Source organism: Cydia strobilella, chromosome 14 (genome assembly GCF_947568885.1).
Source record: "Cydia strobilella chromosome 14, ilCydStro3.1, whole genome shotgun sequence".
Lineage (NCBI taxonomy): Eukaryota > Metazoa > Arthropoda > Insecta > Lepidoptera > Tortricidae > Cydia > Cydia strobilella.
The window spans coordinates 7946748-7965208 of record NC_086054.1 but is presented as its reverse complement, the minus strand read 5'-3'; the positions used below and the strand labels follow the sequence as shown (position 1 = coordinate 7965208).

At 36.7% G+C, this 18461-nt stretch overlaps 1 protein-coding gene across 4 annotated transcripts in view; it reads left to right on the top strand.

Annotated features, from left to right (window-relative positions):
- Positions 1 to 18461, top strand: part of LOC134747107 (brain tumor protein) — a 429209-nt gene that overhangs the window by 353315 nt on the left and 57433 nt on the right. Inside the window, exon 1 of one of the 4 annotated variants that reach the window (XM_063681679.1) lies at positions 5478 to 6165. The exons of the other annotated variants lie outside the window; for them this stretch is intronic. Coding sequence (XP_063537749.1) covers positions 6143 to 6165 — 23 coding nt within the window. The 5' untranslated portion in view covers positions 5478 to 6142. Of the gene's footprint in view, positions 1 to 5477; positions 6166 to 18461 lie in introns of those variants that run through there. 4 annotated transcript variants of the gene reach the window in all.

Genomic DNA, 18461 nt, shown 5'->3' with positions numbered 1-18461 from the left:
TCTTACACATATTTGAATACCTAATCGGTCCGTGCGTATTCCCATTTTCCTCTATAAAATAAAATAGCGATAATAGCTATTTTTTATGCAACAAGTGCGGAAATCATCTTTACACACATGTATCATACAATGCTTTACTATGCATTGTGCGAGTAAATAAAAAAATATATCATGGCAAATGTTTAATTATTAAAAAATTGAAAACAAAAAGCACTAGTGCGGAAAAGTAGTACATTCCGCATGATATGGCTCCGTAGGAAACGCACTTTTCGAGCACATGCATTGTAAAAAAAAATGCGAGTGAGTTTTTGAGCGTGCCAGTGTAAAGTGACCCCGTAACGGCTCGGAACAACCCTCTGGTCCTAGCCATCATGACAACCGTTGGTTGAAAACGCCAAACTCAAATAACGTATGGAAATAGTCACGTGAATTTTCAGCATGGCATTTATGTCAACCCGGTACACGTCTTTTTCATTTAATTTGGCGTATGTCGATGTACAATTGTCAATTTGGCCCTAGCCCCAAAACTCATTTGCAAACTTCTCATGACTCCTCTACACGATGGGCCATCTCGCTGGTGCATCGTGTAGAGGAGCCAAGGAGCCCTTAAGCATGGTGGTACGATGTAGCCGTAGGAGTGTAGCTTATGGACGTTTTAGACAATGCTGCCATATGACCAGGGACCGGACAACCCTTTCCGCGATAAAACCCTTTCAATGGGCGACACTTAAACACGGCTAACACATTGAAAGACTTTCCCTTTTGAACTGCAAGCCCATTCATACCCTTACCTTTGACTAACCCTTACCGAAAAGCTAACCAAAAATAAGGCTAGCCCTTAATAAGGGTTACCCTTATCTTTAAGCGCTTTTTATAAAGGTTTCCCTTTGCGTGAAAGAGACAGGATTAGTATATATCTACGGTAGTGTATGAAAAGGAAAGAAAATACGTGCCTAGTCAAAGAACGCCGCCGTCGCCGCCGACGATCGCTCGGATTCGAAGTAATGTGTGCTTTATGAACAAGGTAGACGACTTAAATTAGCACGCTTATATACTAAAATGGAAGCCCTTTATAAGGCTAACCCTTATAAGCAATATGCAAGGTGTTGGTGAGCGGATGATAAGGGTTTTGTAAGGGTATTGGGCTACCGATTACTCAAATATGGTAGTTTTATATAAGGGTTTTTAAAAGCAAAACAAAGGGTTTCGTCTGGCAAAGGGTATGGTGAGTTAAGCCTTATGCAATACCCTTATAAAACCCCGATAAGGGATAGCGGGCCGGTCCCTGCATATGACTTGCGACTATCTAGTGAAATGCTCATAATATATGGTAGCATTTTTTTTTATATTTCTAAATAATCTGCGATGTACTTAATTATTTTTCTGTGTCTAATGTCTTTTTTATTTGTTACAGGTAAGTTTCGTATTCCTGTGTATCATCACAGTTTACACATTAACACGGTGTACAAATCATTTATCTAAATGTACATATTATAGTAAAATATCGAAATAATCATTTTAGCTCAGCTATTTTGTTGTTTTTTTTTTTAATTGTAAGTAGGTACTGTTTATATTAAAAACAGTAGCTTCTGTCCGCGACTTCTTCTGCTTGGATTGATGATAATGATTGATAAAAACTACCCTATGTCCTTCCCCGGGCCTCAAACTATCTCCACATCAATTTTCATCTAAAAGAGGCGAATTATAAATGCGAAAGTAATTACTTTCGCATTTATAATAGATAATTATGGATTTTGAACAAAAGGGTAGGTTTGGGTTTGAACGTCTGACATCCACTTTTTACGATCCTAGCCACCTTTTTATTTCACTTTCAAAACATTCACTCTCGTGATCGTCTGTAGGGGTACTCTTGACTGAGCTTTTTACGGTTCCGTACCTCAAAAGGAAAAAACGGAACCCTTATAGGATCACTCGTGCGTCTGTCTGTCTGTCCGTCTGTCACAGCCCATTTTCTCCAAAACTACTGGACCAAGTAAGTTGAAATTTGGTACACATATGTAAATTTGTGACCCAAAGACGGACATCTAACGTAAACAAATGCATGAAATTTTAAACATGGCGGCCACTTTTGTGAGTTTTGTGGGGCAATTGAGAAAATTTAAAAATAACGTTTTTAATGAAATAGCTCATTTTGAGAATCTCAAATATATATTTTTTGTAATTTTAAATTAAATAGTACACCCCCCCATCCAACCCCGTTTATAAATGTCCGAACCTACTGGGTCTAAAATTTTGAAAAAAATACACAAAATAGTTCTTTACCAATAATAGATGACTGGAAACCTATTAGAAATGAGCAGTCAAGCGTGAGTCGGACTAATTACTTAGTTTTTGATACGACCCCTACGGGTTTTTAAAAGACATCACTCACGTTTCACATAAAAAAAAACATTGTTAAAAATTTTCTAATTTACGGAACCCTTGGAACGCGAATCCGACTGGCACTTGGCCGGTTTTTTTTTTGTAATAGTTTCACCTACACAGTTTTCCATTATTTGCCCAGAGGTCAGGGTTACGGAGTATCCCTTTATTGTTTCATGGTTGACTCACACCTGCGCTATTTGGCAGCGTTACTCAATCCAGTTTCGTTGACTATAGACGGTCATTATTGGTGTTTCCTAGAAAATTACTGGTTTCAACTCGTTTAGGCTAGTATTTTCGAATTGACTGTTTTTCGAAACGTGTCGTTAGAATTAGAACTTTAAAAATCAGTTATTCAAAATGTTAGGTTAGATACCCAATAAATATGAGTGATATGGCGGAAAAATGATATCAAAATGACATCATTTATTACCTGGAATAGGGTTCCCGGTTCTGTTTAAACGTTAGTAATAAACGGGAATAAAAAAATTGTATGTAGGTATGTATTTATGTATGTATGTCACTATATTGCACGTAAACAGGTTTACATAAAACGGACAAAACAGAACAAAAATAAAAATGTTATGTACAAAGGCGAACTTATTAAAATTGATATGTATTTATTAGAAAAATTACGACTTGGAACATAATTTTTCTCAACATTTGGGGCCTACTTCACCACAGCGACAACTGACACCTGACACTGACAATATCCTGTCTATTACTGGATCGACAAGTAACGAACGGTACCTAGCCTCAATACTTATTTACTTGTAGGACCAGCAATGTGCGGGTCAAGTGACTAATATTAATTGTCACCATGGTGAAACAGGGGCCTGATGGTTAATATAATTTTACTAACAAAAGAAACAGACTGGTGATTTTGCTTCGTGGACTGGTCCAACGTCGTCCCAAAATACAGAAGTGCCGCAAAAACAATCCACAATGTCCCGAAATGTCCCTCAGACACAGACAATGGCAAACTTCTATCAACAATTACTGTTCACCAACTTTCCCATCCAAGTCTTATTTCCCGCGCGTACCATATCCCTATTACGACACTATTGGGATACGTCAGTTTTCTCCCGAGGGGCCAAGATTGAAATTACATAAAGGTCGTGTTGACGGTCAAAAGTAGCTGAGTTTAGGGGCCAAAAATGTTGAAGACGGTTTGAGTATCTGTGATTTACCCCCTTATTCATAAAACTTATCAACCTCTTACAAACCTGTTAAGTTTTGTCTCACAAACAGATGTCAAGATGACGGCTAGGGACCAACAATTATCAACGATATGTTAGATTTTACAAACATTTATGAATAAGTTAGCCTATAGGTATAGACGAATGAAGTGAACATAAGATTGTCAAAATATCCACAAAAATAAAAGAATATTTTTTGTGCTTAACGGAATTTATAAAACGCTTTGTATTATTATCTGTCTGTATTGTAGATAATGATAATACCTATTAAGATATAGGTCAAAGCAGTGTACAGAACTCGATTTAAATTTTAAGAAAAAAAAATCTGATCCAGCAAGTCGTGTAAATAATGTTAGCAGAATTAGCTTTGCATTACCTCTTGAGTAAGTATATTTCGTTATTGGGTCAAATTACAAATTAAAACATCATCGATTTATTCTCAAAACTGAAAAACAAATTTACACTAACAATAAAAAAAAATTATTAACAACATATTTTATTTATGTATAATCCATCAGCAGTTGCTATACATAAAATCAATTAACAACACAACAATACGTTAATCACACGCACACGCACACGACATGCACACATGTGCCCGCGCATGTGTGCGGCGGCAGCTGCAAAACTCGAATCCCGCCGCCCGCGGTTCCCAAACTTTTATTATTAACTGCAAGGAATACGATGAATTGTGACTCGTGTTTTGTGTTGCTTTGAATTTACTGCAACTGTTGCAATCGTTTTATTAATGTAAAAAAGCATGTTGCTTTTTAATGTGTGTTGTTTTTAGAAGATGAATGTGTTCAATTTAGTATACTTTTGATGTTTTATATTTAATGGACAAGGATAACATGTATGTGTGTGTGCGTATTTATTTCTAGTAATTTGATCTATTCTTTAGTTATAAAAACTTAAATATACAACTAGCATTACACATAGAATTCTACTTAGACCCGCTTTGGAAATATATATGGTTAATTCGTAATATACGTGCAATAAATAGGTAGTTACATATCAGCTCTAGAACACGTCGTCTTATCTATCAGATTACGGCCTTGAACATAACACGTTGCAAAAACGAAACCCTGCAAACGTGGAATGACAATAGCAAAACTATGTATTCTGCGGCCGCAGCCAATAACATGATGGCAAAGTTTTACAAATTCACCCGGCGACTCCAACTGTCAATGCCGCGTCAGGTTGGGGTTTGCCACAGTAAAAAAATATACACCGTAGGCGATGTGTTCGACGTCGACTATAGACTATGACTCGACTATGTCAGATTGGAGTATAAAAAGTTACATATGTAGGTACAACAGTTTTTTTTACTAAATTATTCTGATCAATTATTGAAAAATGAAATATCATGATTTTACTTAATTGAATATATTTTTCTCTATAAGTGAGTCGATGTTTAGTTTTTTTATTAATGTCAGCTTAGCATCGAAAAGTAGCAGACATTTGCTACTTAACGGATATTTAAATGCTTATTTATATGAATCAAAAAACATTGCAATAATTATGCTGACTACTATTTTACACAAGCAAAATTAATGGACAGCCTCTGGCAACACCCTGTATAAGCGACAATGTCCCTTACGTGATGCGTCATTCACCTACGCCCGCACAATAAGGGCTAAGTAAATAAAAACCTGACTAAAGGCGTGATGAGATATTCATTCATAAGCACCATGTTATCGCAGGAAAAGAGATTATTCCGAAAATGTTCTATACATTCCGAGAAATGTCTTTGACCACCTCAAATTGAGGTCGACAAACCCAGCAATCACCACGTGTACGCCAATCCGTGTCATTTACCTGTTTTATAAGTACATTCTAGGTACCTAAACTCAACATGGAGAAACAAATAATTGGGAGGCTTATTTGGCGTTAGTCTAAATATTAATAACAGACTGATTACATCATAATCTAAATTACTGCCTTATACCCTAACAGGCCGCGTCACTGAATATAATCGGCACAACGCCATTCGTTTAAAGTTAATAAAACAAAAAGAAACACGTCCATAAAGTTTAATCTGTATACGAAGTAGAATAACTCCTCGGTACAATGAACGCGGGCCGATTACCTTGAAAACTTGTATGCGAGATCTTTACTAAAACAAAAAAATAAGTACGTTATTATAACCGATACGAAAATAGCACTGGACTACATTACCTTCGCTCGCCCGACAAGTCAACGTGCGTGGAGCAAAACTAAAAAACTAATTTCCTTTAAAATTATGCGTGGACACAAAAAAGTAATTAACACTTACACAAACAGATGTTTGAGAACCGTCAGTTTTCGGTAATATAACTAGTAGGGTACTTTTTGTTGTAGTCATCTCGTCCGTAACGTATGGGCGCCTTGCCTGCATTCTTTTTTCCAAAACTTGACCCCCTGTTTCAGTTATGATCCGACCGTTGCCGCGAACGGTTGTGCGCTCGGAATTCTAGTCAACGCCAAATTGTATTTCTAAGTTAGTGTCGTGTAGCTTAGTTTAGTTTTAATTGTGTAGTTTGAATTGTTTTTAAGATTGGAAGAAGAATTATTTGCTTTTAATGAACGGATTTGGATTGCTTTGGTGAGTTTGTTTGTTTTTCTTTGTTAACGCCGCGTGTGCCGGTTATAAAAATACAGGGTTTCAATTTCATCTTGTGTAATGCTTGATATTTCATTTTGTGTTTTATATAAACGGTGTTCAAATTACCTAAAGTCACGGTTATAATATAAAGTTTAATTAAAGTAGAACTTTTTGAATATTAGAATTTTAATTGAGAATTTTTCAAAGATAACTCTGCGGGACTTCCAAACAAGTTATTCAAAGTTCGTTAGGTTAATTAAAATGTCCTAAATCCTACAGAAACAAAATGGCCTTAAATTTTTGGAATACTTTTAGTGTGAGAAATGTTAGATTGCCTCCGAAATTTTATCAGGCGCTATGGAAATTAAAATATCTTTAGATAATAAACTTGGAATTTTAGTATTTACCACAAACATTCTAATCTTGATTCGTGAGCTTTTTGTTGGTGATTTTCGTAATTGCTATGAACGAAATAGCTGGTATCTACTGAATGTAGCTATGAAGATGTTTAGCTTCAAATATTTCTTGGTCTACCTGGTTTATTCAATGAATATTTGATTAGTTTATTATACATACGAATTTAATAAAAACTGATTAGATATTAAACGTTAAATCTTTATTAAACTTAAACTTAACAATCAATCAATCACTTATTTTTTATCATTGTCTTTTACTAACCTACCTACGAAAAAATTCTAAAGCTGCTACGTATAAAAGATTTCTAACCTAAGGAAACTCCGAATTCCTATTAAATATTTAACTCACTTTACCTTTCGTAACGAGAAACGTATTAGTTCGCCAGTCTGTGCGTATCTTTGAAACTGAACCTGCCTTCCAAAGTGATTGGGCGAGAGCTCTCAACAAATTACTTCGCCGGGTGTCTGTCTTTGTTCCGCCGCGGGTCGCTTTCAGAAAAAATACGACTTATTCGAGTATGACTAAACATTCCGAGGATCGGCTCTGTGCGTTTTAAGTTTTAAAAGGTGTATTCGTTTTTTATAGGGTCCAATCGAAGTTTCGGTGTCGACTGGTTTCGGCATTAAAATCGTGTTTCGACTGAAGGTTCAGTATCGTATTTCGGCCCAAACTAGAGCAAAATTGAACTTTTGATTTCTTCGGACACTAGTTTTTTAGTTGGATGATTAAAAAAAACTGACACCGCCCACCGAGGGCTTTGCACTTTTAAGTATTTGTTGTTATCATCTGTGAAAATTTCAACTGTCTATCTATCACGGTTCATAAGATACAGCCTGGTGACAGACAGAGGAGTTTCGAGAGAGACAGAGACAGGGTTCCGTTTTTACCTTTTGGGTACGGCGGAACCCTAAAAACCGTGTCGGAGTCGCGCTTCTAGGGTTCGTACCTACTTTTTTTATACATACATGTCAATGTCATACATAATTACATATAATTATAACGTTTTTTTCTCTGCTTATGTATATGCCTTTAACCGAGTATAGATTTACCTTGCCTATGCCTTGATATGCCTTTGTACTGCCTTTCCTGTGCCATATTTGTGTTTTGTACAATAAAGAGTTTATACATAGATTTGTAATGCTTGTATGTTTGATCGATATATGTATTAGATACAACTAATATAATAATCGGTGTCTTCTATGTATGTGCCCGTGAACACCCTATGGTTTTTGAAGCTTTTCGGTCTATTTGCAAAACGATACCGGTCAAGTTAAATTGTTGTTTTTATGTGACGTAGGTATTATTAAAAAAAAGAAGTAGTAAATTAAGCAATACAAGAAAATACCAAAAATTATATGTGAATGTAGGCCAGGTTGCGATACTATTTAAATGACCCGACAATACTGTTTCTAGATTTCATCTCAAAGCGTGCATCGAAATTAGTCCATCACATTACAGGTTAGGTAACAACGTACAACTAAACGTGCATTGTTACTTTCAAATGTAGGTCTTGTTTATATTAGGATAAGGTTTAATTTTAGTTGTCGTGAGTGTTTCAAAAGTCTCGGTTCAAATGTTATGAAACCTACGCACTAGGATATTCCGATCGATCGCCGACCGCATGTGAGGGTCCATCTCTAAGCATAATGTCCAACTTCACATATATGTTAGGAATCTCGAGGTCACGGTTATATGGTCTGAGTTGCACTAACTGTAGATTAGCGATGGGAATTGAACTTAGTCTAATGTGGTGCCTCATTAGAGTGAGTAAAAGGTGGCTTGGTAAAAATCTGAACAATAATGCACGCCTTACTTTAATGTACTGGCTTGGATTAAAGTCAAGGACAAAATTAAAGAATCATAAAACCTTTAGTCACTACTGTATCAGAAATTGCAAGAGTACAACTTCTACTTAGGCCTACTTGCACCATCCAACTAAGGCGTTTTAACCGGTTAAACCGTTAACCCAGTGTCAAATTGTACTGGTAACCATGGTAACTCCAGGTTTAACCGGTTAACCCAGGTTAGTGCAATGGTGTAAGTGCGCCTTACAAATCTTTCAAGAACTGCGATTATGGGTGTACAAGAAAAACTAAAATAAGCCATTTATTCAGGCCTTAATGTCTCAGTGCATGAAACAGCTCCAATATTTGCCTAATTTAAACACTGATAAAACAACAACATTCATACGTAGATAACTTAATTATTTAAAAAAACCGGCCAAGTGCGAGTCGAACTCGCGCACGAAGGACCAGTTCCGGGCCATTACGGAAAAAAACAGCAAAAAAATCACGTTTGTTGTATGGGAGCCCCATTTAAATATTTATATTATTCTTTAGTATTTGTTGTTATAGCGGCAACAGAAATACATCATCTGTGAAAATTTCAATTGTCTAGCTATCACGGTTCATGAGATACAGCCTGGTGACAGACAGACGGACGGACAGACGGACAGCGGAGTCTTAGTAATAGGGTCCCGTTTTTACCCTTTGGGTACGGAACCCTAAAAACATACATTTATAATAGCAAAAATGCCTACAAAAATGTCAATTATATTTTCATTTTGAAAAAAATTCAGTTGTAGTATGCAGTGATGCAGTATCTTTTCCGTGCTTATATACTACATAAGAGCAATACAAATTGGCCACTTTATATGAATATCCATACAAAAAGACTCGTTTCATTGTTCTCAGGTTTATGTTGTCGTGACTGTAATTTCCGGCACGCTTATGGACATTCAACACATTAGCGCCAGATTTATTTTTATTAAGAGAGGTCCGGAAGATGGCTATTACTCGGCAGGAATAAGCAGCTTGGGCCCTGAGGGCCTACCGCGGACCACGTTCGACGTGTTGCCTCCCTGTCACACTGAGGAACGTATTTACAAGTGCGACAGAGAGGCAACACGTCGAACGTAGTTCGCGGTACTCAAGGTAGGCCCTCGGGGCCAGCATGGCAACCTGTATGCCCAATTAGGTATAATGTTACATCGTGTTCTTTTTGCCTTATGTTAACTTGAACATATTGCAGAATATATTATGTATATATGTGTAGTAGTGTGGGGGCTCAGTAGGTACCATCACACCATTCGCTTTTTTCTAATTTGTTTTAATACATTTCATTATTTAGATCGGTACGGTTTCACTCACTATTGTTTTTAATCGCTTTTGGCGACATGTTTCGGATTCGTCGGGAACCGTACTGATCTAAATATCTTGAAATATGTCTCACGATAGTTTAATTTCTAACATTTCATTATGTACTATATTATCTACAATCGCACTCAGTTTGGTATTCAGTATTATGTTTAGTCGCTCTGGGAGACAATAAAATACGACAAAAATATTTATTTTTACGTGAAATATACACAGCTGTCTGAATATATTCAACTTACTATTAAGTCAGTTAGAACAAAAATTTGACAGTTCCGAACAACTGACAGGCCGATATCGTCCGGCGGACTGATAGTCTGTGGGCCCCTTTACTTAGATTTGTAGATGTGTAACAGAGTAAACAGGAAATGTATCGCGTATTATCTCAACGCCTTCCATCTTCGAACTCTTAGACACTTATCACGTCCAAATCTGTTTGACCCGATTTTTTCAGTGTCGATGTCAAAAATATCTGTACACTTACTCCCCCCTAATGGACGACAAATGCATAGTTACAATTTGGGGTCGACTGTTATGATATGTGAAGATAATCTTGACTACTTTTATCGATGCATTTTGGAATGAGTGCGAGCGAGATGCGAAGTACCTAAATTGGAAAGTTATAGCTTGGTTTATATATTATAGAATGTTTCCGTGTGGGTATAACAATATTATAACTTAGATAGTACGTGACGAAGACAGGTCTGCGTATAGACAATCTATGTGTAAATTTGACAAACCAAGCCTTGGTTATGCCAAGATTCTCTTTATTATTGTCCAATCTGGCGTAAAGAAAAAAAATATTTGGGGACATCTAACACAAATCAACTTAGCCCCAAACTAAGCAAAGCTTGTACTATGGGTGCTAGGTGACGATATACAGATACTTATATATAAATACATAGAAAACAGCCATGACTCAAGAACAAATAATTGTGTTCATCACACAAATAAATGCCCATACCGGGATTCGAACCCAGGACCATCGGCTTCACAGGCAGAGTCACTACACACTAGGCCAGACCGGTCGACCGGAAGTATACCAAACCAGTTTTCATAATAAGAGTAAACACATGTTTACGGATGTCGATTATGACATATTTTTCAGTTCACCTAAATACAAATACCTACGATTAAACGAGATGATAAGCAATTAAAAGATGTAGGTATGTAAAAAGTACTATTTTCACCTCAGCAGCTCGAACAAGCCTACTTTCGTCACTCCCTGGAGTGAGGAAAGTGCGACTTTCCTCACTCCAGGGAGTGAAACAATGTAACTTTTTAATTTAGTGAAGGCCATGAACTTCATACTTTTATTACATTTTTTTTATGGTACGGTACGGTACGGTACGGTACGGTACGGTACGGTCCGGTCCGGTCCGGTCCGGTCCGGTCCGTCCCGTATCGTATCGTATCGTACATATTATAATACTTTTTTTTCTGTTTATTCTGTGTAATTCGAAATACATTTTAACCTTTAATATGTTCTCACTACTGAGGTGAAAAATTATGTGTGCAACACGAGAGCAAAGTTATTTTACATCTCGTGTTTTTGAGTCCCTCGCTACGCTCAAGATTCTACCTTAGAATCACTCGCTTCGCTCGTGATTCAATTATAGAATCTTTCGCTTTCTCAGGACTCAAAATAAACACTCGCAAGAAAAACCAACTTTCCTCTCTTGTTGCACAAATAACTATTTCATTGACATTATGTATACAGCTATTTTAGTGACAGCAGTCAAGCTCCCAATCACATGTCTATTATGACATCCATAGTTTTAAGCAATTTTTCGTTATGCCAATAGCCCCACGCGGTTATATTATAAACATGGCCGTCACATATGTTTTGTTTACATATGTCGTAGTATATGAATTCATTGCTCTACTGGTCTAGTTTTATAATTATCTATAAGTATACGGTGTTTCTTTAATGTCCACATACATATTTAACTCGAAGCATGATCAGGCGTTGATAGGGTTGCTATACGTCAGGATTTCTTCTGACAAGTTAAGATATTTGGTCCTTTACCAGGATTCCAGGGGATTTTGGAGAATATCAGGGTTTTTTTTAGAGACCTCAAAAAACCACTAGTGGGTCTAAGTAGAGTAGACCTCGCGCGAGCCCCAAATACTGTGTCATTTGAAAAAAAATCAAAAACAGAATTAACAAAAAAAAATTATACAATTAATGAAGCTGCTCAGTGCACCCAGGGATCGGAACCGGTTTTTTGCAAAAACTTCGAAATGTATGATTTCGAATTATTTTATACTCCAAATGCACGACTCAGCTGTGTTTTTAGGTAACGACTTCGTATTATTAGATTGCCCAATTAAAAATGAAATAATTAACAAAGTACGAAAAAATACCGGTTTCGTTCCCATACATAAAATACGCCCGATCCCTGCTCACCCACGAGAATCGTTTTAAAGATTTTTTGCACAAGCTAAAACGGAGACCTTCGCTTTCGCTCGGTCTACTAGAAACTAGCTAAAATTTTGGTTAGGTATGATTATGCTGTAGCTACAGCATATGATGGCGAGTTAAGGGCCTAGTGGCCTAGGAAAGGTTTAGATTTTTGGACAAATTACCGTACAGGAAATGTCAGATGGACGTTTGTCAGAACATTCCATTTTTTCATCCAGCAACTCTAGACGTTGATAAAACACCCTGTATGTGTATAGAACTGTCTTTTCCCACAATGACGTCATATGTAACCTTAGCTTACCGATGGGAATCTAATATTAAGCAGTTTGTTGGCGTGAACTTTGTACCTAATTGTTATTGTTGCTTTATATTTCTTGCTTCATTTCTTGTTGGTTTTTTACCGTCTACCGTACCGTATTGATTAGAAATATATATGGATATGTTTATTCCTTCGAGCTTCGGGACGTTTTAAAGCCTGAAATTAAACTAAAAAAAAGTACGTAATACCAGCACGTACGTGTACGTACGTACGTACTTACCTGTTTAAGTTTAGTGTTAAAGTGTACTGTTCCAAATTTATATGTATGAGTCATTATGTTACTAAACGAATTTTAATTTAATTTAATAGGTTTTTTACAGTCCAACCATTTAACTGTGACCATTCGCGATGTAGGTACCTACCTATACAGCTACCACCAGTTTGATACTGACATATTCGCTAGCGTGTGCGTAACTTACTTTATATGCATCTCGCTCGTACTCGCATATTAGTGATAGTGAGATGTATAGAAAGTAAGTTACGCAGACGTTAGCGAATATGTCAATGACACTCCTAATGCGGTTTTTTAGCGAAAGATGATAGCTTTGTTTTTATTTACTGAATACAAATCAGTTGAACAATAACCAAACATCAACCACAAGAAAATAACTTTCTGACCTACCGTCTTAGTTAAACGGTAAACCCATAAAAAAGCCTATTTATTAATAACTTATTTGTTTTGTTTCAGGTAAGTTTATCTAAATCCTGCGTCACGAGACAGCCCTGAAGATCTTATAGACTTGTGTATATTCATCATGTATTTAAGAGTATTTATCAGTCTTGGTTAGCAAAGGTTTCCAATTAACCTATACATCAAATCCCTTAAAGCAAGGGCCATCAGCTATTCGTACCTAGTCTGGAACCAGATTACGGGCTGCGTCTCGATTGTAAACTAAAATAGTTATTAGTACGGCTTGGTCATTAGTTAGGGGATTCAGTACGAAGAGACGCGAGGAGCGGGGGCATTCCACAAAAAGGTTACTTTGTCGGGGACGTGACGCGTGTGGCAGCTACCTTAATAACCTTCAGAAATCTGATTCGTACTAAGTGCTATGCATCCAGCTTTATCATGCGAACGGCTAAGGAGTGGAATTCATTTCCTGCAAATCTATTCCCAGTCCACTATAACTTGGATCTTTTTAAATCGAGAGTGAATAGACATCTTTTAGGTAAGCATGATCACCCTAGACTGCATCGGCACTTACCATCAGGTGAGATTGCGGTCAAATGCTTGCCTTTTTGTAATAAATAAAAAAAATCTGTATTATATATACCGTTGAATTTAAAGTTAAGTCATCAAACGTTATCATGTCATATATCGGCTTTTTAGCTTTATCATTATCGCTTATGGTTTATGGAATGAACACCAAAACCACGTACCTGATTGATGCTTAATTATCGTCACAAAACTGACAGTGATTAACTTTTCTTAACAACTCACGCTAAGTGGATACCTACACTATTTTCAGAAAACTCCCAGAAACGCTACCCGCTCCGCTCTTCACCGTGCGAGTTATAAAACAGCGACCGTCGAATTTGCTATTCAGATTTCAGTTAGCTCCGCACCCGATTTGATTAATGGCTTTAACTTGCACATGTACACTAACTTTCCGCAACTCTCGTTGTCTTGGAATGTGTACTTTAACTTGATCGGAACAAGGGCTGTTATGCGATGAACGTTTTGAATGTGCGCAGTTTGCTTAGTTTTTTGTGCTATTTTATGTTAAAATTTAAGTAACAATGAGACGAAGAAAGACAGACAAAGATTGCATATACTCGAGAAGTTGACGGGTACCGCCGTGGTCGGGTAGCTTAGAGGTCCGGGCCGCGTAGCCAACATGCCAATCGCTTACGCTCCGTAGATAGAGAGACACAAAGCGTTGTGGAAGCGATAGCGATGACACCTTGGCTAGGCCGGCAGGGCGTTAGCCGCGTAACTCGCGTAAGCTGTAAGACGCCGGTTCGTATCGGGCCTCCGCCACTAGAGGGCTTGGTCTTAGTCGGTTTATAATGAGATAAACACTAACCCATTTTACTAAACATGGACGGGGACATTTTGGTTTGGTCGTCGACCATACCTGGACATGTAATGGCCACGTCACGACTTGTCATTTCGACGAGTCGAAATAGCCCCCATTTTAATATCACTTACGTGCAAACTGAGTTTCCGAATTCTATTTATATTGTTATAAAAAGAGCATCCTCTAAAAATTTCAGATCTAAAGTCTACAATGTCTACATCTTGAAACGAAGTACAAATACGTTAAAGACGTAATATACGCCAGGGAGGCTCAGTCTGCCACGCCATAACAAATTTACATCAAATTCATAACTTGTTATAACAATCACAATTAACCTGGGCGATGTGCATTTTCAATTGGATTTTCTATCAAACGAAAATCTGAAACCATTTAGTAATTAGCATACTTTTGAACTAGCGACATTACTAAATGTTTACTTGATTACGTAAAATTTCCTCGATAAAAAACCGAATCCAAAGAACCTTGTCATAAACATGTTTCCAAAACGTATTCCATCCCATAGAACACAGTTACCATCAGTGGAATCCTTTGTTCGTCCCGCACCGTACATTTCTTTAAAAAGTTAAGTGCTTGTAAATATAGATAAACGTCAGGTCGAAATGGTAGGGTTGAATTTTGTAAACCTCAATGTAAGACAATATTTTTTAATACTTTTTTAAGGTAATATCTAATATTACATTTGCAGAGACGCTTGTAGAAGGTGTTTTGAAATTCATAAGCAGATTATCAGGTTTATTTACCTGTGAAGCCGATGGTCCTGGGTTCGAATCCCGGTAAGGGCATTTATTTGTGTCATGAACACAAATATTTGTTCCTGAGACATGGGTGTTTTCTATGTATGTATTTATCTATATAAGTACATATGTATATCGTCGTCTAGCACCTATAGTACAAGCTTTGCTTAGCTTTAGTTTGATATGTGTAAGATGTCCCTTAATATTTGTTTATTTATTTAATTTACTATTTTTATACCTTCAATAGAAAGAATTGAATACGCAAGTGCCTACGCGCTCGAGAAACAAATGAATATTACAGCTAAATTGCTATGAGCAAACTGACAGGCGCTATTCCAGAATTGGTTTTGACTTCTCTTAAGCATTCCAAGTAGACTTTCATTTGACCGTTCATCGGTGACATTTCAATTTTTAAAAAGCGTTCATATTCCTGTCGTGTCAAGAAATGTCTTCAAAACAAGTCGAATAGATGTCAAACGCACCGATGTTGGTGAAAACGTTCCCTAATTAAGCTGGAAACACCCGTGTCATTTATAGCCAAATCGTCAAATAAGTCATAAATTGTCACTCGCTTTTTGCCGAGACCCGTAATTAATGTGATTAATATCCCCAATGAGTAATGATGTCCCGATTCATGTTAGGGCGCGCAGACGCGACCGGTTGGCTTATGTATGATCTAGTTATTTTAAAAACGCTGTATCCATATTGGATTATATATGTGATTTGCGACGTTTTGACGATGAAAGTACCAAAGTTCGCTAAGTATGGTGACGCGACTGTGAGCTGCTTACTATTATATCAAGACCTCTTGATATACAGAGTACGAGTGAGAAAATTATACTTAAACTGGTTTGAAAATTGCGAATAATACCCACCGCCCACGCCGGCATTTTCGTTTCAATAGGGCGGTAAAGGACAGCAAGGAGCTCTATTATTTATTTATTTATTTATTTTCTTTATGAAAACATTGACGAAACGTTTAGAGTGTAGTCGGGTTTTTTTTTGTGATAGAACCTACCTGACGTTTCTAGAGTTACTAGTTTACTTACTGTGATGGATGATAAAAGTGCTGTAACTAGGTTTCCATTCAATTCGAAACACTTGGGAAATTCTTGAAAGAAGTTTATTGAAAACGTTTTGTAAAAGGATTATTTTCAAAGACATTCGTATTCGTTTTATTTTTTTATTTTTTTAGTGTAAGTAATTTTATTTTATTCTCAATTTAGTGGATTCTTAAAATAATATTTTTATTTTATTATCTGCGACACAAATTGTCGAAACTATGGCTTGTCTTGCGTTGTTAGGATAGCTTGTAAATGACGACCTTAATTAGCCGTTTGAGGTCCTCATAATAGATAAGCTGTAATGGCCACTTAAATTATCTTCGTCACTGTTCTTATTACAATAGAGAAATAAGTAAGCTTACTTATTCTCTAAGTATGCTATTACTGAAACTTTAAATGAGACAAACCCTTTATTGCCCACTTGACACGTCCTTTGCGCCGCAATATTCCATATTAACGTTATTACGTATCGACGTCACAACCAGATTACGCGTAACTACGTTACGTTAACGTCGCGTGACGTAACTCTGTTACCGATGTACTGATTTACGGAAAAATGGGTTAGCTTACATGCCAAGTGATCTTTCAACCCAAGTGGGCTGATTGTTTTCGAATTTGAACTTGAATGTAAAAGTGAGGAAAATCAAATTGCTCATAACAAGTTTCAATCAAACAATTAAAACACTGTTCGTAGACTGTTCTCTTTTGTTCTTCTCGCACTACCAAACCAGCCATATTTTGTTAAGTACGATTAAAGTTTAATCTGTTACTAATGTTAGTATTTTAATTAAAAAATGAGAGCTTTTATGATTTTTAAATGACTATTTATTACCAATCTATTTTCAAAATGAATTTCGCATGAAAATACCTATCTTGGCGTCACATTTCATTCAACTCCGTTTAGTCGTTTTACATCCATCCATTCGTAGGAAGGATAAGCATGCATGCATACGATTTGTTGTCTGAGGGAATATACATAGTTTCAAGTAATTTTATGTCCCGTATTGAATATTAATCAATTCCGAACCTGGTACCAATATGCTAACTCGAAGAGCTGCATTAGTATTGCGTAAAACTTCACAACTTTACTAACGTAACCATAACCATGCACAACAGAATAGTAAATAGTACGTTTCGCGTGACATTTTCTCACGAATAAAACAAATTAAGATTAAACAACAATGGCCCTGCTACAAAAACTGAATAGCCCTCATACGTATCCATGTCTTGAGTTAACCGTTAAGAACATTAAACTATTCACTTTTCACAACCCCAAAATACCTTAAACTTACCCTCTTCTATGAACCGCTACTAGCCCGCATATTCTCACGATCAGGTGCCTTTTTCTATTTGAAAATGGAACAATAGATCCTAGGGTTGGACCTGTCCTTTTGAATTCAAATCTTAAGATGGCGGCCTTTAACGGACTTTTTTCACTTGAACGTTTTACAATTGTTTCGGGAATGTTGTGTGATTCACACCTATTTTATAATGACTTTTGTATTTGTGCGGTAGTTTTTAAAGAGTAGTTATGGGAAGTTGGAACCACTATTCTTAACGTTTTTAAGTCAGTTCTGGCGCATTTGCTGTGTTATTTTTACATACCTTATTCCATTAGTTCTTAGTTAGAGATCTAGTCAAAATAACAGTTGGCAATGTGATTTAAAACCTTCAAGGAATTAGTAACCTCCAGATCCTATGTGTCTTTTAGGTTTCAAATGAAATAAATCAATAGTCTTACAAACGTATCACAATGTGCGCATCACATTATCGTAACGAAAGGTTCAGTTCGCCAAATCACCAAATCGCTCACAAATGCAACAATTATCCACTAGTTAATCCAATGTAAATACTCAATTTGGAATGACTAAAGAAATGAACAATAAATGTGACGTTCTCAATGAAAAGGTACCACATTCTCGCTTACAATAAAAACGAAATTTGCTTGTATCTTTATACGAATAACCAGTCAGAGCGTCCTTATGGCAAGCGACAATGTTAGTACCTTTTGATTGAGAACGTCACAAATATCCATTAGATTATTAAGAGACAGTAGCATCAACGACACACAGTCAGACTATTCGTATAGGTAGGACGACCGGTCTGGCCTAGTGGGTAGTGACCCTGCCTGTGAAGCCGATGG